The sequence below is a fragment of the Pseudophryne corroboree genome, chromosome 6, assembly GCF_028390025.1.
Source record: "Pseudophryne corroboree isolate aPseCor3 chromosome 6, aPseCor3.hap2, whole genome shotgun sequence".
Taxonomy (NCBI): Eukaryota; Metazoa; Chordata; class Amphibia; order Anura; family Myobatrachidae; genus Pseudophryne; species Pseudophryne corroboree.
The window spans coordinates 196311008-196334954 of record NC_086449.1 but is presented as its reverse complement, the minus strand read 5'-3'; the positions used below and the strand labels follow the sequence as shown (position 1 = coordinate 196334954).

The window sequence follows — 23947 nt, the reverse complement described above, 5'->3', positions numbered from 1 at the left end:
TTTGAACTTGACCTGCCACCGCAGTATACATTAGTAGCGCAAGTTAGAGGAACTCTGTTGAGACAGAGTTCTTATGAGCAGATCGTCTAAGTATGGAACGATTGTCACTGTCAGGACTCTGAGATGAGCTATCATCACCAACATCACTTTGGTAAATACCCGAGGCGTTGACAAGAAGCCAAACGGTAGACCTGAAATGGTTAATGGTTGTGGCGTTTTGCAAACGCTAGAACCTGTGATGACCAAACCGGAATGGGTAAATACGCATTGTGAAGATCAAGTGCAATTATGCAATTTTGTGGCTCCAATATGCAAATACTAACCGCAGAAAATCCATTTTCAAACTGCAGTAAGTGACTTGCTGATTGAGACTGCGACGGAGCTGTCTGGTTTTGTTACCCCAAACAGAGGGGAATAAGTAACCCTGCCTCTGTTGGTGTACTACTGCCTGGTTATAAAGACAGCTGAAACCCAGCAGAGACTAAATGGCAACCTGCCAAACCGTTCGACAGAGGCAGTCTTGTCCTTTAATCTGTAAATAGCTGAGACATCCATGAGTTGATGTCTGGAAACCCCGCAAATGTAACATGTAAAGACGCGCTTCCACATTGGAAAATGGAGATGGCCTAAGAGGTCGTTAAGCCACTGGCTTGCTGACTGTAGCGTCCTGTCGTTACAAGGCGTGACTGTTTTGTACCACCGCCTTGAAAAAACTGAAGTCTAAAGGGATTAAACGCCGGCACAAGTATTTCCGTTTTGATACTGGATGCGGTAATGGCTGAATATCAAATTTAGGACCAACCAAGCTCTGGCCTTGTCGCGCTTAAACTAGCGACGATGAAAAGTGAGAATCGAAGTAACCGGCGTTAGCAGAAGCTTTACAGATATACTCTGCAGCTTCTTTTAACAGTGATCGTTATTGTTTCCATACATAGAGTCTAGTGACCCAAATGTATCTTGGGTCTTTATAATGTTTGACACAGACGCATTTACCAATGGCGGATCGCGTCATTTTGGAAACGATTAAATAGTGGTTAGAGTCTACTCAGTCTCTGTAAAAATGGAGACATTGACTCACTGGGATTTAGCAATGTATGGTTGTCAAAAACCCCGCACTATCTGAGTGCTGGACTAATGTACCCTTCTCACTCGTAGTTATCGGTGTGAGATTTGACATAGAATCGTGCATTAAATTATAAGACCAGTTAAATAAACACCCTGGTACCCAAAGGGAAATTGGCCGTTTGGAAAGACTGTCTTTTGTTAGAGCTGGCGGAGTAACTTCCGAGACTCCGATGTTACCGCTCTTTTAATTTGAATTGCCAATGCTTAACATAGGATTTTTAAAATTATTTTTAGTCTGCGCTAGAGCCTTACTCGCTATGCAGACAGACACCACAATAGGCAACGGACAGACACTTGCACGACTTATTGAAGTTATTATGTGTCATATATATATTTTATTGCTGAACAACATATTTATATGAAACTCATTAATATATAGGCTGAATAACCTATTATACAGTGATAATAACAGCCATTAATATAGGCTCAATAGCCTATTATACCGTGAAAATCACAGACAGTAATATAGACTCAATAGCCTATTACTCCCAGGACAGGTAACAATACATTATAAATACCTGTCACATATATATAGCTGCCTATACACTGTGCTGCTGTTCATATATTTGATCCGCCAGATTCCACCGTGCCTCTTCCCCCCTGTAACGCTGTGTCTCTGCGGGAAGCCTGCAGCCTCTTAGCGCTGGCACTTGTGGGTGGATGGTGCTGGGCGGCCGGACGGAGCGGCGGTCACCGTCTCTGTACTGAGACTGAGGGAGCGTCTGCGGCCGTATGGCGCTGGGCGGCCGGACGGAGCTGGGCTGCCGGACGGAGCGCTGGGACGGGCGGCTTGCAGACGTAGCGGCTGGGGCTTGGCGGGCGTATGAGCGGCGAAGCAGCATATTAACCCCAACATAGCGGGGCGGCAGCCTGCGCTGACCGCCCCGTTCCCCAGCCTACCTTGCTTGTCTCCTGATCATGGCTGCGACGGGGCTTCTTATGTGTAAGCTCCGTCCAGCTCTCCAGTGATGTAACTCATGGCTGTGACGGGCTTCTTCTGTGTAAGCTCCGTCCAACTCTGTAGTCCTGGCTGCGACGGGGCTTCTATGTGTAAGCTCCGTCCAGCTTTCCAGTCAGCTTTCCAGTGATCTAAGTCATGGCTGCGACGGGGCTTCTTCTGTGTAAGCTCCGTCCAGCTCTCTAGTCCTGGCTGCTCTTTGCAGGAGCAGTGGGCTGCCTGTGGCTGTGAGGGTGCTCTTTGTGAGGACCGACACGCCATGCGCTGCCCGTGCAGCGGCACTATCCCGGACCCATGTTTTTCTTGAAACTGGGAAGGGATGTGCTATTAAAAAAAAAAATTAAAATAAAAATGAAAAATTAATAAAATCTTCCAACAAGCCGATGTTAGTGCTTTGAGCACAGAAAAAACACTGGGTTCGTACACTGAGGTACTCTGGGATATGGAGGGGTGGAGAGTTCTAAATTTAAATATTCAGTGCCTTTGTTCTGCTACGCCGTCCATATCCCAAGAGTACTCCAGTGACCCCTAGTGGATGAAAAAGAAAAGGAATCTGACTTCCGAATAGTTGAAGTCCTATCCACATAGATCCTGCGCGCCCTGACAACGTCCAATGATCTCGAATCCGGAGAGTCCACCGAGAGTGCCGGAACCACAAGAGGCTGACTGATGTGAAAATCAGACACCACCTTAGGTAGAAAAGACATACGAGTACGAAGCTCGGCCCTATCCGTATGAAACACCAGGTTAGGAGATCTACAAGAGAGAGCCCCAAGTTCCGACACCCGTCTAGCTGAAGCCAGCGCCAGGAGAAGAACCACCTTCCAGGTGAGATATTTTATCTCCACTGATTCCAGGGGCTCAAACAATGAAGACTGCAGAAAGGAGAGGACAAGATGATTGAGGCCCCATGGCGCTGTCAGAGGGCAGAAGGGAGGCTGTATTCGAAGAACCCCCTGAAAGAAAGTCTGAACTTCCGGCAGCAGGGCTAACTTTTTCTGGAAGAAAACCGAAAGAGCAGAGACCTGCACCTTTAATGAACCCAGTCGTAAGCCTGCTGAAAAACCTGCCTGCAAAAAACGGAGACGGCGGGCTAAACAAAACACGGAAGGAAAAAATTCTCGATGTTCACACCAGGCTCCAAATGCGGTAGTAGTGAGAAGATGTGACTGACTTTCTAGCCCGAAGCATAGTAGGTATAACCGTACGAGGAATCCCCTTCTTTTTCAAGATGGCTTTCTCAACAGCCACGCCGTCAAACGTAGCCTGCGTAAGTCTGGATAAAGAAAAGGACCCTGTTGTAGAAGATCGTCTCGTAGTGGCAGAGGCCAAGGCTCGGCTACTGACAACAGGTGTAGGGTGGAGTACCAAACCCTGCGTGGCCAATCCGGAGCCACCAAGAGGACCAGAGCGTTTTCACTTTTGATGCGCTGCAGAACCCGCGGCAACAGAGGGAAAGGAGGAAAGAGGTCAACGAACTGGAAATTCCAAGGAGCCGTGAGAGCATCCACGCCTGCCGCCTCCGGGTCCCTCGTCCGAGAGCAATAAAGAGGCAACTGATGGTTCAGGCGGGACGCCATGAGGTCGACCTGTGGTTTTCCCCACCGGCGGACCAGTTGCCAAAACACCTGGGGATGTAGTGACCACTCTCCCGGGTGCATATCCTGTCGGCTTAGATAATCGGCTTCCCAATTGTCCACTCCCGGAATGAATATCGCCGAGAAACACAGAGCATACTTCTCCGCCCAGAGAAGGATGTTGGTGACCTCCCTCATCGCTGCACGGCTGCGAGTGTCGCCCTGACACAATTTGAACTTGCTTTGCGCCTTTTGCAGGATCCCCGTAGCGGCTCTGTGAGCCGCGCTGAGCGGGGATCCGAGCGGGGAGGGGGGCGGGTGGGAGCGCAGGCGGGAGACAAGCCGGACCTCTGTGTGTGTATTAAATAAATAATTGAATACACATTTAAAGAAAATAGCCAGAGCTACCCAAGCCCCCGTGCCACCCTTTAACTAAAACCTGTAGAGAGCGGTGGAAGAGCGGGGGGAGGGGAGACGGGAGGGGGGCAGAGAAGCATTCAGCATAATGTGGTGGAGTGGCCGCGACACACGCAGCGGTGTCCGGCCACGTATACTTACCGCTGCCGTGCTGCCGGAATCTTCAGCTGACGGAGCGGCCCCGACACGCGCCGCACGCAGCGGTGTCCGGCCGGCTCCAGAGAGCTTAGCGTCTCCTTCAGCCGGGGCCCATCCTGAGCCGCACGCAGCTGCGATGGGACCCCGCTGGCAGCCTCCCGCGGTGCAGACTGGCAGTGGCAGAGCTGCCAGTCTGTGGATGTAAGTAAGAGAAGAAAAAAAAAAAGAATTTACTTACCGATAATTCTATTTCTCGTAGTCCGTAGTGGATGCTGGGAACTCCGTAAGGACCATGGGAAATAGCGGCTCCGCAGGAGACTGGGCACAAAAGTAAAGCTTTAGGACTACCTGGTGTGCACTGGCTCCTCCCCCTATGACCCTCCTCCAAGCCTCAGTTAGGATACTGTGCCCGGACGAGCGTACACAATAAGGAAGGATTTTGAATCCCGGGTAAGACTCATACCAGCCACACCAATCACACCGTACAACCTGTGATCTGAACCCAGTTAACATCATGATAACAGAGGAGCCTCTGAAAAGATGGCTCACAACAATAATAACCCGATTTTTGTAACAATAACTATGTACAAGTATTGCAGACAATCCGCACTTGGGATGGGCGCCCAGCATCCACTACGGACTACGAGAAATAGAATTATCGGTAAGTAAATTCTTATTTTCTCTGACGTCCTAGTGGATGCTGGGAACTCCGTAAGGACCATGGGGATTATACCAAAGCTCCCAAACGGGCGGGAGAGTGCGGATGACTCTGCAGCACCGAATAAGAGAACTCCAGGTCCTCCTCAGCCAGGGTATCAAATTTGTAGAATTTAGCAAACGTGTTTGCCCCTGACCAAGTATCTGCTCGGCAAAGTTGTAACGCCGAGACCCCTCGGGCAGCCGCCCAAGATGAGCCCACCTTCCTTGTGGAATGGGCTTTTACAGATTTTGGCTGTGGCAGGCCTGCCACAGAATGTGCAAGCTGAATTGTACTACAAATCCAACGAGCAATAGTCTGCTTAGAAGCAGGAGCACCCAGCTTGTTGGGTGCATACAGGATAAACAGCGAGTCAGATTTCCTGACTCCAGCCGTCCTGGAAACATATTTTCAAGGCCCTGACTACGTCCAACAACTTGGAGTCCTCCAAGTCACTAGTAGCCGCAGGTACCACAATAGGTTGGTTCAGATTAAACACCGAAACCACCTTAGGGAGAAAATGAGGACGAGTCCTCAATTCCGCCCTGTCTGAATGGAAGATCAGATAAGGGCTTTTACAGGATAAAGCCCGCCAATTCTGACACGTGCCTGGCCGAGGCCAGGGCCAACAACATGACCACTTTCCATGTGAGATATTTTAACTCCACAGATTCAAGTGGTTCAAACCAATGTGACTTTAGGAACCCCAAAACTACATTGAGATCCCAAGGTGCCACTGGAGGCACAAAAGGAGGCTGTATATGCAGTACCCCTTTTACAAACGTCTGAACTTCAGGTAGTGAAGCTAGTTCTTTCTGGAAGAAAATTGACAGGGCCGAAATTTGAACCTTAATGGACCCCAATTTTAGGCCCATAGACACTCCTGTTTACCGGAAATGCAGGAATCGACCCAGTTGAAATTCCTCCATCGGGGCCTTACTGGCCTCGCACCACGCAACATATTTTCGCCAAATGCGGTGATAATGCTTTGCGGTTACATCCTTCCTGGCTTGATCAGGGTAGGGATGACTTCATCCGGAATGCCTTTTTCCTTCAGGATCCGGCGTTCAACCGCCCTGCCGTCAAACGCAGCCGCGGTAAGTCTTGGAATAGACAGGGTCCTTGCTGGAGCAGGTCCCTTCTTAGAGGTAGAGGCCACGGGTCCTCCGTGAGCATCTCTTGAAGTTCCGGGTACCAAGTCCTTCTTGGCCAATCCGGAGCCACGAGTATAGTTCTTACTCCCCTCCGTCTTATAATTCTCAGTACTTTTGGTATGAGAGGAAGAGGAGGGAACACATACACTGACTGGTACACCCACGGTGTTACCAGAGCGTCCACAGCTATTGCCTGAGGGTCCCTTGACCTGGCGCAATACCTGTCCAATTTTTTGTTTAGGCGGGACGCCATCATGTCCACCTTTGGTTTTTCCCAATGGTTTACAATCATGTGGAAAACTTCTGGGTGAAGTCCCCACTCTCCCGGGTGGAGGTCGTGCCTGCTGAGGAAGTCTGCTTCCCAGTTGTCCACTCCCGGAATGAACACTGCTGACAATGCTATCACATGATTTTCCGCCCAGCGAAAAATCCTTGCAGCTTCTGCCATTGCCCTCCTGCTTCTTGTGCCGCCCTGTCTGTTTACGTGGGCGACTGCCGTGATGTTGTCCGACTGGATCAGCACCGGCTGACCTTGAAGCAGAGGTCTTGCTTGGCTTAGGGCATTGTAAATGGCCCTTAGCTCCAAAATATTTATGTGAAGTGATGTCTCCAGGCTTGACCACAAGCCCTGGAAATTTCTTCCCTGTGTGACTGCTCCCCAGCCTCGCAGGCTGGCATCCGTGGTCACCAGGACCCAGTCCTGAATGCCGAATCTGCGGCCCTCTAGAAGATGAGCACTCTGCAACCACCACAGGAGAGACACCCTTGTCCTTGGTGACAGGGTTATCGGCTGATGCATCTGAAGATGCGATCCGGACCATTTGTCCAGCAGGTCCCACTGGAAAGTTCTTGCGTGGAATCTGCCGAATGGAATTGTATACAATAGAGTTAAACCAGAAGATGTGCGCTAATCGGAAAAATAAAATAAAATATGAAATGGTACTTCCCTTACACAACCTCTGTCGTGGGATTTACCGTATTATTCCAATAACATGGATCCATATGTGAAAAAGAAATTAAAATATATAGTGTAATACGTTCAAAATAACAATTTTTAATACAATACACTAGCAATATAAAATCATTGTGCATCAGTTTGCTGCAAGCAAAGGTGGTAGATGGGAAATTACCAGAGGATGGAAATATTTGAGGCTGTAAATAGTGCCTTTAAGTTCTGGTTGGCTAAAAAAACATCAGGTATCTTTGAAATCAAGTGAAGGTGGGGGTTTACCAGATTTGTATGAAGTGATTGCGTTTGAGATGTTACCCAAGGGAGATATCGGCTCCGGAACCTAATTCTCCACAATCCTCCGTTCGTCTGGTAAATCTTCCTTCAGCAGTGGTTAGTCTGTCATACAGTGCCGACGCGTTTCGGGATCTCTCCCTTCATCAAGGCTGCAAGACAGACTGCGGCACCTATACTCCACTTAGCAGTTGCAGTTGTACCAGCTCACTGCTCCTCCTTTTCACTCGGCTTCCAGCTCCTGTTAGAAATCCCAGCAGCACTTTGAAGAGACCAGCCCCACAGAGCTCTGTAAACCCCCACCTTCACTTGATTTCAAAGATACCTGATGTTTTTTTAGCCAACCAGAACTTAAAGGCACTATTTACAGCCTCAAATATTTCCATCCTCTGGTAATTTCCCATCTACCACCTTTGCTTGCAGCAAACTGATGCACAATGATTTTATATTGCTAGTGTATTGTATTAAAAATTGTTATTTTGAACGTATTACACTATATATTTTAATTTCTTTTTCACATATGGATCCATGTTATTGGAATAATACGGTAAATCCCACGACAGAGGTTGTGTAAGGGAAGTACCATTTCATATTTTATTTTATTTTTCCGATTAGCGCACATCTTCTGGTTTAACTCTATTGTATACGCTTCTATTTGGGTATTGGGGATACCTCCTTGACCAGTCGATTTGCAGCTTGCATCGGTTGGCGCCACGACTCTTCTCTATTTCAAACTATTATTGCCGAATGGAATTGCTTCGTAGGAAGCCACCATTTTTCCCAGGACCCTTGTGCACTGATGCACTGACACTTGGCCTGGTTTTAGGAGGTTTCTGACTAGTTCGGATAACTCCCTGGCTTTCTCCTCCGGGAGAAAACACCTTTTTCTGGACTGTGTCCAGGATCATCCCTAGGAATAGAAGGCGTGTCGTCGGGATCAGCTGCGATTTTGGAATATTGAGAATCCAACCGTGCTGCCGCAGCACTATCTGAGATAGTGCTACCCCGACTTCCAACTGTTCCCTGGATCTTGCCCTTATCAGGAGATCGTCCAAGTAAGGGATAACTAAAACTCCCTTCTTTCGAAGGAGTATCATCATTTCGGCCATTACCTTGGTAAAGACCCGGGGTGCCGTGGACAATCCAAACGGCAGCGTCTGAAACTGATAGTGACAGTTCTGTACCACAAACCTGAGGAACCCTTGGAGAAGGGTAAATTGGGACATGTAGGTAAGCATCTTTGATGTCCAGAGAGACCATATAGTCCCCTTCTTCCAGGTTTGCAATCACTGCTCTGAGTGACTCCATCTTGAATTTGAACCTTTGTATGTAAGTGTTCAAGGATTTTAGATTTAAAATTGGTCTCACCGAGCCGTCCGGCTTCGGTACCACAAATAGTGTGGAATAGTACCCCTTTCCCTGTTGCAGGAGGGGTACCTTGATTATCACCTGCTGGGAATACAGCCTGTGAATGGCTTGCAATACTGCCTCCCTGTCTGAGGGAGACGTCGGTAAGCAGACTTTATGAAACGGCGAGGGGGAGACGTCTCGAATTTCTTGAGACGGGCCCCCACCGTGCCTGAGTCCGCTTGTAAAGCCCCAGCGTCATGCTGAGGACTTTGCGGAGACGGGAGAGGGCTTTTGTTCCTGGGAACTGGCTGTTTGCTGCAGCCTTTTTCCTCTCCCTCTGCCACGGGGCAGAAATGAGGCGCCTTTTGCCCGCTTGCCCTTATGGGGCCGAAAGGACTGCGCCTGATAATACGGCGTCTTCTTAGGTTGAGAAGCTACCTGGGGTAAAAATGTGGATTTTCCAGCAGTTGCCGTGGCTACCAGGTCTGATAGACCTACCCCAAATAACTCCTCCCCCTTATATGGCAATACTTCCATGTGCCTTTTAGAATCCGCATCACCTGACCACTGCCGCGTCCATAAACCTCTTCTTGCAGAAATGGACAGCGCGCTAACTCTTGATGCCAGTCGGCAAATATCCCTCTGTGCATCACGCATATATAAAAATGCATCTTTCAAATGCTCTATAGTCAGTAATATACTGTCCCTATCTAGGGTATCAATATTTTCAGTCAGGGAATCCGACCACGCCACGCCCGCACTGCACATCCAGGCTGAGGCGATTGCTGGTCGCAGTATAACACCCGTGTGAGTGTATATACATTTTAGGATATTCTCCTGCTTTCTATCGGCAGGTTCCTTTAGGGCGGCCGTATCAGGAGAGGGTAGTGCTACCTGTTTAGACAAGCGTGTGAGCGCTTTATCCACCCTAAGGGGTGTTTCCCAACGTGCCCTATCCTCTGGCGGGAAAGGGTACGATGCCAATAACCTTTTAGGAATTATCAGTTTTTTATCGGGGGAAACCCACGCCTCATCACACACTTCATTTAATTCCTCGGATACAGGAAAAACTACAGGCAGTTTTTGCTCACCAAACATAATACCCTTTTTAGTGGTACTTGTATTATCAGAGATATGCAATACATTTTTCATTGCTTCAATCATGTAACGTGTGGCCCTAGTGGAAGTCACGTTTGTCTCCTCATCATCGACACTGGAGTCAGTATCCGTGTCTGTGTCTGCCATTTGAGGTAACGGGCGTTTTAAAGCCCCTGATGGCGTTTGAGACCCCTGGACAGGCACAAGCTGAGTAGCCGGCTGTCTCATGTCGTCAACTGTCGTAAAGAGCTGACACTGTCACGCAATTCCTTCCATAAGCTCATCCACTCAGGTGTCTACTCCCTAGGGGGTGACAACTCTGTAATAGGCAATTGCTCCGCCTCCATCTCATTTTCAAACATGTCGACACAATCGTACCGACACACCGCACACACACAGGGAATGCTCTGATAGAGGACAGGACCCCACTAGCCCTTTGGGGAGACAGAGGGAGAGTATACCAGCACACACCAGAGCGCTATATATAGACAGGAATACCACTATAAAATGTGCTTTTCCCTTTATAGCTGCTGTTATTATCAAAACTGCGCCAAATTAGTGCCCCCCTCTCTTTTTTACCCTTTTCTGTAGTGCAGGACTGCAGGGGAGAGTCAGGGAGACGTCCTTCCAGCGGAGCTGTGATGGAAAATGGCGCCCGTGTGCTGAGGAGATAGGCTCCGCCCCCTTCTCGGCGGCCTTTTCTCCCGCTTTTTGGTGAGTTCTGGCAGGGGTTAAAATACATCCATATAGCCCTGGGGGTTATATGTGGTGTATTTATGCCAGCCAAGGTGTTTACATTGCTGCTCAGGGCGCCCCCCCCTAGCGCCCTGCACCTTCAGTGACCGAAGTGTGAAGTGTGCCTGAGTAACAATGGCGCACAGCTGCAGTGCTGTGCGCTACCTTGTTGAAGACTGATGTCTTCTGCCGCCGATTTTTCCGGACCTCTTCTTGCTTCTGGCTCTGTAAGGGGGCCGGCGGCGCGGCTCTGGGACCGAGCTCCGAGGCTGGGCCTGTGTTCGGTCCCTCTGGAGCTAATGGTGTCCAGTAGCCTAAGAAGCCCAATCCACTCTGCACGCAGGTGAGTTCGCTTCTTCTCCCATTAGTCCCTCGATGCAGTGAGCCTGTTGCCAGCAGGTCTCACTGAAAATAAAAAACCTAAAACTAAACTTTCACTAAGAAGCTCAGGAGAGCCCCTAGTGTGCACCCTTCTCGGCCGGGCACAAAAATCTAACTGAGGCTTGGAGGGGGGTCATAGGGGGAGGAGCCAGTGCACACCAGGTAGTCCTAAAGCTTTTACTTTTGTGCCCAGTCTCCTGCGGAGCCGCTATTCCCCATGGTCCTTACGGAGTTCCCAGCATCCACTAGGACGTCAGAGAAAAATTCTTCAGAAGACCCAAGTGAACCAGCTCCCTTGGGCACAAATTAAAGACTGGCTTGGATGGGGGACATAGTAGTGGAGGAGCTAGCCACAGTGTTAGAATTTTTAAAGTGCAAGCTCCCAATTACTGCCTACTATTTCCCCATTGTAACTGCGCTCCAGTGGCCCCTAGTGGATGAAGGAGAAAACATGTTTGTGATAAACTTCTACAAAATGGGCAAAATGCAAGAGTCATTTGTGTCCCAGTCTTGTTGGAAGAACGGTCAAGATCTAAGCATTATATGAAGTAAAATGCTCTTGTAACCTGCTCAAAGTTACTTTTCAGCACTGAAATGCTCAAATGTTAAAGGATGGATTGGAAGTTTGGTATTAGGGAGTGAATTATAAAAATACCCCCCCCTTATTTTTATAGCATCTTAGCAAAGACAGACTAGTGGCATTTGAAGCATTCTACATAAATCTGGACAAATGCAGCTTTGACTTTTGAGGATTAGGTCTATAATGACTACATCATGATTTAGGCTTTACATCCATACCCTGACTGTCCACTTGGGCCTGCATCTTCTGCATCCTCTTCTCCAAGGCCAGTTGTCTGTTTCTTTCTATCCTCTGAAGAGTCTCCTCACTCAGTTCAGCTGTGCTGGGTTGCGAGAGAGATGGGGGAGATTCAGGGGGTGCAGGAAAGTCTTCAGAGGCTAAATCCAGATTGTTATCTTCCATCTGTACTACAACTAAAGAAGAAAAAAAAATGTACATGAGGGTGGCACTCACAGACATGCTGCCACATTAACCCTTTGCGCACAGAACCTGTGTGTGCACACATTCGCTGCTTAGACAAATTTTGTAAGAAGAAAGTTAGTAAATTAAGGCATACCCAAGTCTGTGGTATGGAGCTGAAACAGTTACCTGAAGAATAAAAACGTCAATGTTAATACACTCGGGCTAATGAACACTTTATAAATATACCCCATGCTCACAGCTTTAGGAGATGGAGGTTGAAATAAAGTCAAATGTGAGCCCCACAAACACCTACACACTCTATGACCTATAGGACATCTATAATTTAGATTATACAAGGAACACAGGCACTGGAAAGCCACCTTAGCACCAACAAGCTCTTACACAGCAAATATATAACATGGCATCTATAGATTATACAATATAGGGCACCTGCAATAGCTACAAAAGGCAGCTTGAAAGCTCTATAGCAGTAAATAAGATTTTACTCACCGGTAAATCTATTTCTCGTAGTCCGTAGTGGATGCTGGGGACTCCGTAAGGACCATGGGGAATAGCGGCTCCGCAGGAGACTGGGCACAGCTAAGAAAGATTTAGGACTACCTGGTGTGCACTGGCTCCTCCCACTATGACCCTCCTCCAGACTTCAGTAAGGATACTGTGCCCGGAAGAGCTGACACAATAAGGAAGGATTCTGAATCCCGGGTAAGACTCATACCAGCCACACCAATCACACCGTATAACTCGTGATAATATACCCAGTTAACAGTATGAACACAACAGAGCCTCTCAAAAGATGGCTCAACAATAACCCTTGTAGTTAACAATAACTATATACAAGTATTGCAGACAGTCCGCACTTGGGATGGGCGCCCAGCATCCACTACGGACTACGAGAAATAGATTTACCGGTGAGTAAAATCTTATTTTCTCTGACGTCCTAGTGGATGCTGGGGACTCCGTAAGGACCATGGGGATTATACCAAAGCTCCCAAACGGGTGGGAGAGTGCGGATGACTCTGCAGCACCGAATGAGAGAACTCAAGGTCCTCCTCAGCCAGGGTATCAAATTTGTAGAATTTTGCAAACGTGTTTGCCCCTGACCAAGTAGCAGCTCGGCAAAGTTGTAAAGCCGAGACCCCTCGGGCAGCCGCCCAAGAAGAGCCCACTTTCCTCGTGGAATGGGCTTTTACAGATTTAGGCTGCGGCAGGCCAGCCACAGAAGGCGCAAGCTGAATTGTGCTACAAATCCAGCGAGCAATAGTCTGCTTTGAAGCAGGAGCACCCATCTTGTTTGGTGCATACAGGATAAATAGCGAGTCAGTCTTCCTGACTCCAGCCGTCCTGGAAACATAAATTTTCAAGGCCCTGACAACGTCCAGTAACTTGGAGTCCTCCAAGTCCCTAGTAGCCGCAGGCACCACGATAGGTTGGTTCAAGTGAAAAGCTGATACCACCTTAGGAAGAAACTGGGGACGAGTCCTCAATTCTGCCCTATCCATATGGAAAATCAAATAGGGGCTTTTACATGACAAAGCCGCCAATTCTGACACACGCCTTGCCGAAGCCAAGGCCAATAGCATGACCACTTTCCACGTGAGATATTTTAAATCCACGGTTTTGAGTGGCTCAAACCAATGTGACTTTAGGAAACCCAACACCACGTTGAGGTCCCACGGTGCCACTGGAGGCACAAAAGGAGGCTGAATATGCAGCACTCCCTTGACAAATGTCTGAACTTCAGGCAGTGAAGCCAGTTCTTTTTGGAAGAAAATCGATAGAGCCGAAATCTGGACCTTAATGGAACCCAGTTTTAGGCCCATAGTCACCCCTGACTGTAGGAAGTGCAGAAATCGACCTAGCTGGAATTCCTCCATTGGGGCCTTCCTGGCCTCACACCACGCAACATATTTTCGCCATATGCGGTGATAATGTTGTACGGTTACATCTTTTCTAGCTTTAATAAGCGTAGGAATGACTTCCTCCGGAATACCCTTTTCTTTTAGGATCCGGTGTTCAACCGCCATGCCGTTAAACGCAGCCGCGGTAAGTCTTGGAACAGACAGGGCCCCTGCAGCAGCAGGTCCTGTCTGAGCGGTAGAGGCCATGGGTCCTCTGAGATTAATTCTTGAAGTTCCGGGTACCAAGACCTTCTTGGCCAATCTGGAACAATGAGAATAGTTCTTACTCCTCTTTTCTTTATTATCCTCAGTACCTTGGGTATGAGAGGAAGAGGAGGGAACACATAAACCGACCGGTACACCCACGGTGTCACTAGAGCGTCCACAGCTATCGCCTGAGGGTCTCTTGACCTGGCGCAATATTTTTCTAGCTTTTTGTTTAAGCGGGACGCCATCATGTCCACCTGTGGCTTTTTCCAACGGTTTACAATCAGTTGGAAGACTTCTGGATGAAGTCCCCACTCTCCCGGGTGGAGGTCGTGCCTGCTGAGGAAGTCTGCTTCCCAGTTGTCCACTCCCGGAATGAACACTGCTGACCGTGCTAACACGTAATTTTCCGCCCATCGGAGAATCCTTGTGGCTTCTGCCATCGCCGTCCTGCTTCTTGTGCCGCCCTGTCGATTTACATGGGCGACTGCCGTGATGTTGTCTGACTGGATCAGAACCGGCTGGTTTTGAAGCAGGGGCTTTGCTTGACTTAGGGCATTGTAAATGGCCCTCAGTTCCAGAACATTTATGTGTAGGGAAGTCTCCTGACTTGACCAAAGTCCTTGGAAGTTTCTTCCCCGTGTGACTGCCCCCCAGCCCCGAAGGCTGGCATCCGTGGTCACCAGGACCCAGTCCTGTATGCCGAATCTGCGGCCCTCTCTGAGATGAGCACTCTGCAGCCACCACAGCAGAGACACCCTGGTCCTTGGAGACAGGGTTATCAACCGATGCATTTGAAGATGCGATCCGGACCATTGGTCCAACAGGTCCCACTGAAAGGTTCTGGCATGGAACCTGCCGAATGGAATCGCTTCGTAGGAAGCTACCATCTTTCCCAGGACTCGCGTGCAATGATGCACCGACACCTGTTTTGGTTTCAGGAGGCCTCTCACTAGAGATGACAGCTCCTTGGCTTTCTCCTCTGGGAGAAACACTTTTTTCTGGACTGTGTCCAGAATCATTCCCAGGAACAGTAGACGTGTCGCCGGAACCAGCTGAGACTTTGGAATATTCAGAATCCAACCGTGCTGGTGTAGCACCTCCTGAGATAATGCTACGCCGACCAACAACTGCTCTCTGGACCTCGCCCTTATCAGGAGATCGTCCAAGTATGGGATAATTAAAACTCCCTTTTTCCGAAGGAGTATCATCATTTCGGCCATTACCTTGGTAAATACCCTCGGTGCCGTGGACAGGCCGAACGGCAACGTCTGGAATTGGTAATGACAATCCTGTACCACAAATCTGAGGTACTCCTGGTGAGGATGGTAAATGGGGACATGCAGGTAAGCATCCTTGATGTCCAGAGATACCATGTAATCTCCCTCTTCCAGGCTTGCAATAACCGCCCTGAGCGATTCCATCTTGAACTTGAATTTTCTTAAATGTGTGTTCAAGGATTTCAAATTTAAAATGGGTCTCACCGAACCGTCCGGTTTCGGTACCACAAACATTGTGGAATAGTAACCCCGTCCTTGTTGAAGTAGGGGCACCTTGACTATCACCTGCCGGGAACACAGCATCCCTTTCTGAAGGAGTCGTTGGTAAGGCAGATTTGAGGAAACGGGGGGGGGGGGGAATGTCTCGAATTCCAGCCTGTACCCCTGAGATACCACTTGAAGGATCCAGGGATCTACCTGTGAGCGAGCCCACTGATTGCTGAAGTTTTTGAGACGGCCCCCCACCGTACCTGGCTCCGCCTGCTGAGCCCCAGCGTCATGCGGCGGACTTAGCAGAAGAAGCGGGGGAGGACTTTTGTTCCTGAGAAGTGGCTGTATGCTGCAGCTTTTTTCCCCTACCTCTGCCTCTGGGCAGAAAGGACGCGCCTCTACCCCGTCTGCTCTCTTTTGGGGGCGAAAGGACTGCACCTGATAATAGGGTGCTCTCTTTGGTTGTGAGGGGACATGTGGCAAAAATGCTGACTTCCCAGCTGTTGCTGTGGACACTAAGTCTGAAAGACCATCCCCGAACAACTCCTCACCCTTATAAGGCAAAACTTCCATGTGCCTTTTAGAATCTGCATCACCTGTCCACTGCCGGGTCCATAACCCTCTCCTGGCACAAATGGACAGTGCACTTATTTTTGATGCCAGCCGGCAAATATCCCTCTGTGCATCTCTTATGTAAAAGACAGTGTCTTTAATATGCTCTACGTTTAGCAATATAGTGTCCCTGTCTAGGGTGTCAATGTTTTCTGACAGGGAGTCTGACCATGCAGCTGCAGCACTGCACATCCATGCTGAGGCAATAGCTGGTCTCAGTATAATACCAGTGTGTGTATATATAGCTTTCTGGAGAGCCTCCTGCTTTCTGTCAGCAGGTTCCTTTAGGGCGGCCGTATCCTGGGATGGCAGTGACACCTTTTTTGATAAGCGCGTAAGTGCTTTATCCACCCTAGGGGGTGTTTCCCAACGTGACCTATCCTCTGGCGGGAAAGGGTACGCCATTAGTAATTTTTTTGAAATTACCAATTTTTTATCGGGGGAAGCCCACGCTAGTTCACACACTTCATTCAATTCTTCAGAAGGGGGAAAAACTACTGGTAGTTTTTTCTCCCCAAACATAATACCCTTTTTTGTGGTACCTGGGGTCACCTCAGAAATGTGTAAAACATTTTTCATTGCCTCAATCATATAACGAGTGGCCCTATTGGACATTACATTAGTCTCTTCGTCGTCGACACTGGTATCAGTATCAGTGTCGACATCTGTGTCTGCCATCTGAGGTAGCGGGCGTTTTAGAGCCCCTGACGACTTTTGAGACGTCTGGGCAGGCACGGGCTGAGAAGCCGGCTGCCCCGCATTTGGCATATCGTCAAATTTTTTATGTAAGGAGTCGACACTTTCGCGTAATTCCTTCCACAAGTCCATCCACTCCGGTGTCTGCCCTGCAGGGGGTGACAACACATTTATAGGCACCTGCTCCTCCTCCTCAAACATGGATATCTGGTTTTCACCTGACTGCGCTCATCCCCTACAGTGTGTGGAAAATCCACACACGCCAAGAACCTAAAGGATTTAATCACCAATTTGAGTGATTAAAGGACTGTGTTAAACAGGTGCTCCCCGTGGAGCACACATTGTGATTACCACCTTTTTCATGTTCCACAATATTTATCTGCACTGTTTCATTATATTGAGTGTCATATTTGATACATGTGAAAGTAAAACACACCTTTATATAAGCATCCATTTGCATCATTTCACGAGTACTCAAACTGTAGGGGATGAGCGCAGTCAGGTGAAAACCAGATATCCATATTGAACCAAAGGGCAAGGACACCCTTTTGACTAGCAGCACATCCCATACAGTAAAACCACCCCAGTGCGCAGATTACCTCCCTTTTTGTTAAATCCTCATCAAACATGTCGACACAGCCGTACCGACACACCGCACACACACAGGGAATGCTCTGACAGAAGACAGGACCCCACAAAGCCCTTTGGGGAGACAGAGAGAGAGTATGCCAGCACACACCAGAGCGCTATATAAATCAGGGATTAACTAAATTATATCTCCTTATAGCTGCTATATGTATATTGCGCCTAAATTTAGTGCCCCCCCCTCTCTTTTTTACTCTTTTCTGTAGTGTAGACTGCAGGGGAGAGCCAGGGAGCTTCCTTCCAGCGGAGCTGTGAGGGAGAAATGGCGCCAGTGTGCTGAGGGAGATAGCTCCGCCCCTTTTTCGGCTGACTTTTCTCCCGCTTTTTTATGGATTCTGGCAGGGGTATTTATCACATATATAGCCTCTGGGGCTATATATTGTGATATATTTGCCAGCCAAGGTGTATTTATTGCTTCTCAGGGCGCCCCCCCAGCGCCCTGCACCCTCAGTGACCGGAGTGTGAAGTGTGTATGAGGAGCAATGGCGCACAGCTGCAGTGCTGTGCGCTACCTTGGTGAAGACTGATGTCTTCTGCCGCCGATTTTCCGGATTCTTCTTGCTTCTGGCTCTGTAAGGGGGCCGGCGGCGCGGCTCCGGGACCGAACACCAATGGCCGGTTCCATGCGGTCGATCCCTCTGGAGCCAATGGTGTCCAGTAGCCTAAGAAGCCCAAGCTACCACCAGTTAGGTAGGTTCGCTTCTTCTCCCCTTAGTCCCTCGCTGCAGTGAGTCTGTTGCCAGCAGATCTCACTGTAAAATAAAAAACCTAAAATATACTCTCTCTCTAGGAGCTCAGGAGAGCCCCTAGTGTGCATCCAGCTCAGCCGGGCACAGGATTCTAACTGAAGTCTGGAGGAGGGTCATAGTGGGAGGAGCCAGTGCACACCAGGTAGTCCTAAATCTTTCTTAGCTGTGCCCAGTCTCCTGCGGAGCCGCTATTCCCCATGGTCCTTACGGAGTCCCCAGCATCCACTAGGACGTCAGAGAAACTTTGTTTCTCTTGGAGGATGTTATTGTACCATAGTACCAAAACATCCTCCAAGAGCAACTTCTCCCAACCATCCAAGAACAGTTTGGTGACTAACAATACCTTTTCCTTGCCAGAAGGCAAAAGTGATAACTGGTTCAGGGAACAAAGCATCAAAATTTTGGGTCCATGGCCAGGAAACTGCCGAGAACCTAAACCCATTGAGAGCTTGTGGTCAATCCTCAATTCTGACAAACTCCAAGCATTGATCAGGCAAGAATGGGCGGCCATCAGTCATTACGTGGCCCAGAAGTTGATTGACCGCATTCTAGGGTAAATTGCAGAGGTCTTGAAAAAGGGTCAACACTGCAAATATTGTCTCTTTGCATAAACTTTGCACAAAGAATCTGTCGTGATATGCACTTCAGAGAGCCACACTAATTACGAAAAGCAGATGTAACAGTCCCCATATGGCCGAATACACAAACTTAATATTTGTTCTACATGCACTATTCATAATACATAAGGACTTCTGAAGTGCGCCTATATACTGTAAATAACCTCATCATTTGTATTGTCACACACAGGTATATACACAACCATGATATACGAGAAACATTGGCATAATTTTATACATATTACACAGAAAATATCATTGAAAGCACAGTATACAGGAAATAGATTATCCACTAAAGACCAAGCATACAAGGTACAAACAAAAGGTAAGCAAACCAAAGGACCGCTCCCAGACAAGTTACAGCCAACAGCTAGCCACTGTATACAACCTGTGTTGTGGGCCAATTCTCAAATGTGCACTACCCAATAAATTAACTTGCTCATTAACAAATGTTACAAATGTGTCCAGATGATCTCTTAAACAGAACATATTGCCAACAAACAAGTTGTCAGGGTGCACCAACCATGCACAGTATAGATATGGCATAGAAGACAAAACAACAGAATACCATATAAACTAATCTGTTTGTAGCAGCACCAGGGAGGTTTAATTTACCAGACAGATGCAGACGCGATGGGAGACCTTGCTGTCAGGCAATATACCTCAGTGGTATCGGTATGCCTTACAGCTCTCTGTGCTCAGTAGTCATCAACCAATGCACGGGACAAAAGATACTCAGCTTAATTCAAATGAAGCCCTGGACTGCTTCTAGACTACTCTGGGTTATTCTACACCAAATCAACACAGGTTTCAGATTGACCGTTTCAGATTGTGATGAAATTTGGTATAATAAATGCTGCCATGGGTGTGAAGAAATCTTCCCAATTCTTAAGGGCCATACAGACTTGACAATTTTTTTTGACCAATATGGCCAATACAGACGATTGTGAACGATATATCGTTCACATCGTCTAGTATGTATGGTCCTGCAATCAACGATGCACGCACCTGCGCTCGTTGATTGCAGGTTAGCAGTGACATCGCTCATCGCGGCATGTATGTACGGAGCCGCGATGAGCGATGTCCACAATGTGACATTGCTCACCCCCCGCAGGCAGCGGCTCCCTCCCCTCCAGCGGCTTCATTGTAGCTGAGCCGCTGACCGCTCAGCGTCTCCATCCACTGCCACACCAACGTAATTAAAAATTAATTATAATGGGCTCATAATATAATATAATATAATAGATATATAATAGATATATATAATAGATATATAGAGATAGAGATATAGATAGATATTTAGATAGAGATATATATATATATATCTCTATCTATCTATCTAAATATCTATCTATCTATATCTCTATCTAAATATATATCGATCATATATAGAAAACGCAGGTCCGGCTCACCCTGCCCACACATTAAAGGATGCATGTAGATAGGCAGGTGTGGCACTCCTGGCGTCTGAGAAACTTAAATGGAGACATGCATGTCTTCATTTAAGTTTCTCAGATGCCAGGAGTACCACACATATCTCTCTCTATAAATATATATATATATATATATATATATATATATATATATATATATATATCTATCTATCTATATATCTATCTATATATCTATCTATATATCTCAGAAAAAAAGACGTGGCACTCACGGCAACTTGCAATGATCACAGACACATCAAGCAGTTTGAGCAGCGCAACGTTTCAGTGGCACTCCACTGTCGTCAGGCTTTATTAATAAACATACATATACACACACACACACACACACACACACACACACACACACACAGGTTCAGTATCCCTTATCCAAAGTGCTCGGGACCAGAAGTATTTTGGATATCGGATTTTTCCGTATTTTGGAATAATCGCATACCATAATGAGATATCATGGCGATGGGACCTAAGATCAGCCTGTACATAAGCTCTAATACATCTGGCCAAGGTCTGCTTATTCGCAGACCAGCCACGTTTGTGAAAACCAAAAAAGGACAAAAGAGAATCGGATCTCCTAAGAGAGGCGGTTCTCTTCACATATATACGGAGTGCCCCTACCACATCAAAAGACCGTTCTTTGGAGGACAAACCAGGAGCGATAAAAGCCGGAACCACAATTTCTTGGTTAAGGTGGATAGACGACACCACCTTAGGCAGATAACGGCGAAAAATCAGAAAGGGTGACTGACAGGATAAGGCACCCAAGTCTGAAACCCTTCTAGCAGAGGCAATAGCCAGCAAAAATAAGACCTTAAGTGTAAGCCATTTAAGGTCCACAGACTCAAGAGGTTCAAACGGAGACTCTTGTAAAGCATCCAGAACAACCGACAAATCCCAAGGAGCCACAGGAGGGACATAGGGAGTTTGAATCCGTAAAATGTCCTAAGTGAAAGTATCAACGCCAGGCAGAGTCGCAATTTTCCTCTGAATCCATACCGACAAGGCTGAAATATGAACCTTGAGGGAGGCCAGACGAAGACTTAAGTCCAGGCCCTGTTGCAGAAAAGCCAAAAGTTTGGCAGTACTGAACTTGTACGCATCATAATTCTTAGCCGCACACCAGGTGAAGTAAGAATTCCAGACCCTATAATAAATCCGAGCCGAAACCGGTTTACGGGCTTTCAACATAGTTTGAATGACCGCCTCAGAAAATCCCTTGGCCCTCAGAACTGAAGCTTCAAAAGCCACGCCGTCAAAGCCAGTCAGGCCAGATCCTGGTAGACACAAGAGCCCTGAACGAGGAGGTCTGGGCGTTGCGGAAGTAGAAGAGGAGGCTTTATCAAGAGACCCTGCAGGTCTGAGAACTAATGCAGTCTGGCCCATGCTGGAGCGAGTAGAAGTAGTAATTCGCCTTCTTGAACTTCCTAGTACAAAGAAGAACAGCCCCCTTTCGTGCGCTTGAATACTAATAGCAGCCCCTGGAGACAACCAGAACCTTTCACCGTGATTCCAACAACACTTAAAACACTAGAAAAATGTGACTCCACGTGGCGCTACTCAACACCCTCTAATACAAAAAAATTGCTTACACAAATGGTATACAGCAGGATTCAATTCCACAGACAGTTCATTCATTAAACATCACTAAAATAAATAAAATACAGGCATAGCGTAACCCTGTTAATAAAACAATACTGTTTTTATTTCCTTAGGCCCACTCACATAGATATGAAATCTTATCGCATGTAGAGAATCAATAATCCTTGAGGTGGAACTGCCTTTTGCTTCCTAGCGAAATCCTCATTCATATATCACTTAAAAGAGAAATGGTAGTAATAGTGCAACACAGTCTTTAAAGTTAAGACAGATTTTAATAAACAAAATGCACTCACAAACATCCAATAAAAAACAACATATAAGGTGCCAAGGAAGTTCTCATGAAAAAAGGTGCTGCAGAAGGAATAATCACCACAAGCCCCGGTAGCTAAGGTGTCTCCAATAGATAGAAATCGCAGCTCCAATCTCCAAGTCCTCGTGTTGCACCATCTTCCTGCTTGAGCGCTTTCGGACAGATGTCCTTCATCAGAAGCATAGGAGATGTGCTTTCCAGATCCTCCTTAAATAGCAGTGGAATTAGGTTCATTCACAGCACCTGACGATTCCGGAACCGCGTCACCGGAAGTGACGTAACCGGATGTAAAGGAAGTCATTGAACTGCTATGTGCGTCTCATAGCAGAACCAGGAAGTCGGCTTGAACCTTTGTTCCAGGAAGTGACGCGTGCATTCCAAATCGCGGTGGAACGCATGCACCGCAATTTGGAACGCACGCATCACTTCCTGGAGACGCACATAACAGTTCAATGACTTCCTTTACATCCGGTTACGTCACTTCCGGTGACGCGGTTCCGGAATCGTCAGGTGCTGTGAATGAACCTAATTCCACTGCTATTTAAGGAGGATCTGGAAAGCACATCTCCTATGCTTCTGACGAAGGACATCTGTCCGAAAGCGCTCAAGCAGGGAGACAGTGCAACACGGGGACTTGGAGATTGGAGCTGCGATTTCTATCTATTGGAGAGACCTTAGCTACCGGGGCTTGTGGTGATTATTCCTTCTGCAGAACCTTTTTCCATGAGAACTTCCTTGGCACCTTATATGTTGTTTTTTATTGGATGTTTGTGAGTGCATTTTCTTTATTAAAATCTGTCTTAACTTTAAAGACTGTGTTGCACTATTACTACCATTTCTCTTTTAAGTGATATATGAATGAGGATTTCGCTAGGAAGCAAAAGGCCGTTCCACCTCAAGGATTATTGATTCTCTACATGCGATAACGATTTCATATCTATGTGAGTGGGCCTAAGGAAATAAAAACAGTATTGTTTTATTAACAGGGTTACGCTATGCCTGTATTTTATTTATTTTAGTGATGTTCTATGAATGAACTGTCTGTGGAATTGAATCCTGCTGTATACCATTTGTGTAAGCAATTTTTTTGTATTAGAGGGTGTTGAGTAGCGCCACGTGGAGTCACATTTTTCTAGTGTTTCTTGAACTTCCTTATTACCCTGGGCAGGAGTGACACTGGAGGGAACACGTATGGCAGACGAAAGTTCCATGGAATAGCCAGGGCGTCCATGAAAGCTGCTTGAGGATCCCTTGTCCTTGCTCCGAAGACCAGAACCTTGTGATTGTGTCGAGACGCCATCAGGTCTACATCTGGTAGGCCCCATTTGTCCACTAGGAGTTGAAAGACTTCCGAATGAAGGCTCCACTCTCTGGCGTGTACGTCCTGATGACTGAGAAAGTCCGCTTCCCAGTTGAGGACCCCCGGAATGAACACTGCCGATATGGCGGGCAGATGGCGTTCTGCCCATAGAAGAATCTTTGACACTTCCATCATTGTCTTTTCAGGGCTGCCTAATGCAGCCCTCCCTGTTAGCTGACTGCACTGCAAAGTCAAAGCTTTAGCCTGTTGGTGCCTCAGATCAAAATCCAACTCTAGACCCGATGCTATTCCCTGTGGAATACCAGTGTACCCCGCTGCAGAAATGTATGTCATATTAGTATGTAGAAGAGGAAGGGGGGAGGGGAGAAGGATGTGGAAATGGAGGATGATGATTGTGGGTTTTGTCTGTGCCTGTACTGTGGGATTTCAGTAGATTGTTTGGTTGCCTGTTCTCTGGGAGAGAAGTGTGCGTTGTGCCT

The 23947-nt window shown here is 47.5% G+C and overlaps 1 protein-coding gene across 2 annotated transcripts in view; it reads right to left on the bottom strand.

The window, feature by feature from the left end:
- The window catches only part of TIPIN (TIMELESS interacting protein), a 144852-nt gene that overhangs the window by 13079 nt on the left and 107826 nt on the right, over positions 1–23947 (bottom strand). For both annotated transcript variants that reach the window (XM_063925573.1, XM_063925575.1), the window contains exon 7: positions 11672–11866. In XM_063925573.1, the coding sequence (XP_063781643.1) occupies positions 11672–11866 (195 nt within the window). The remainder of the gene's footprint in view (positions 1–11671; positions 11867–23947) is intronic.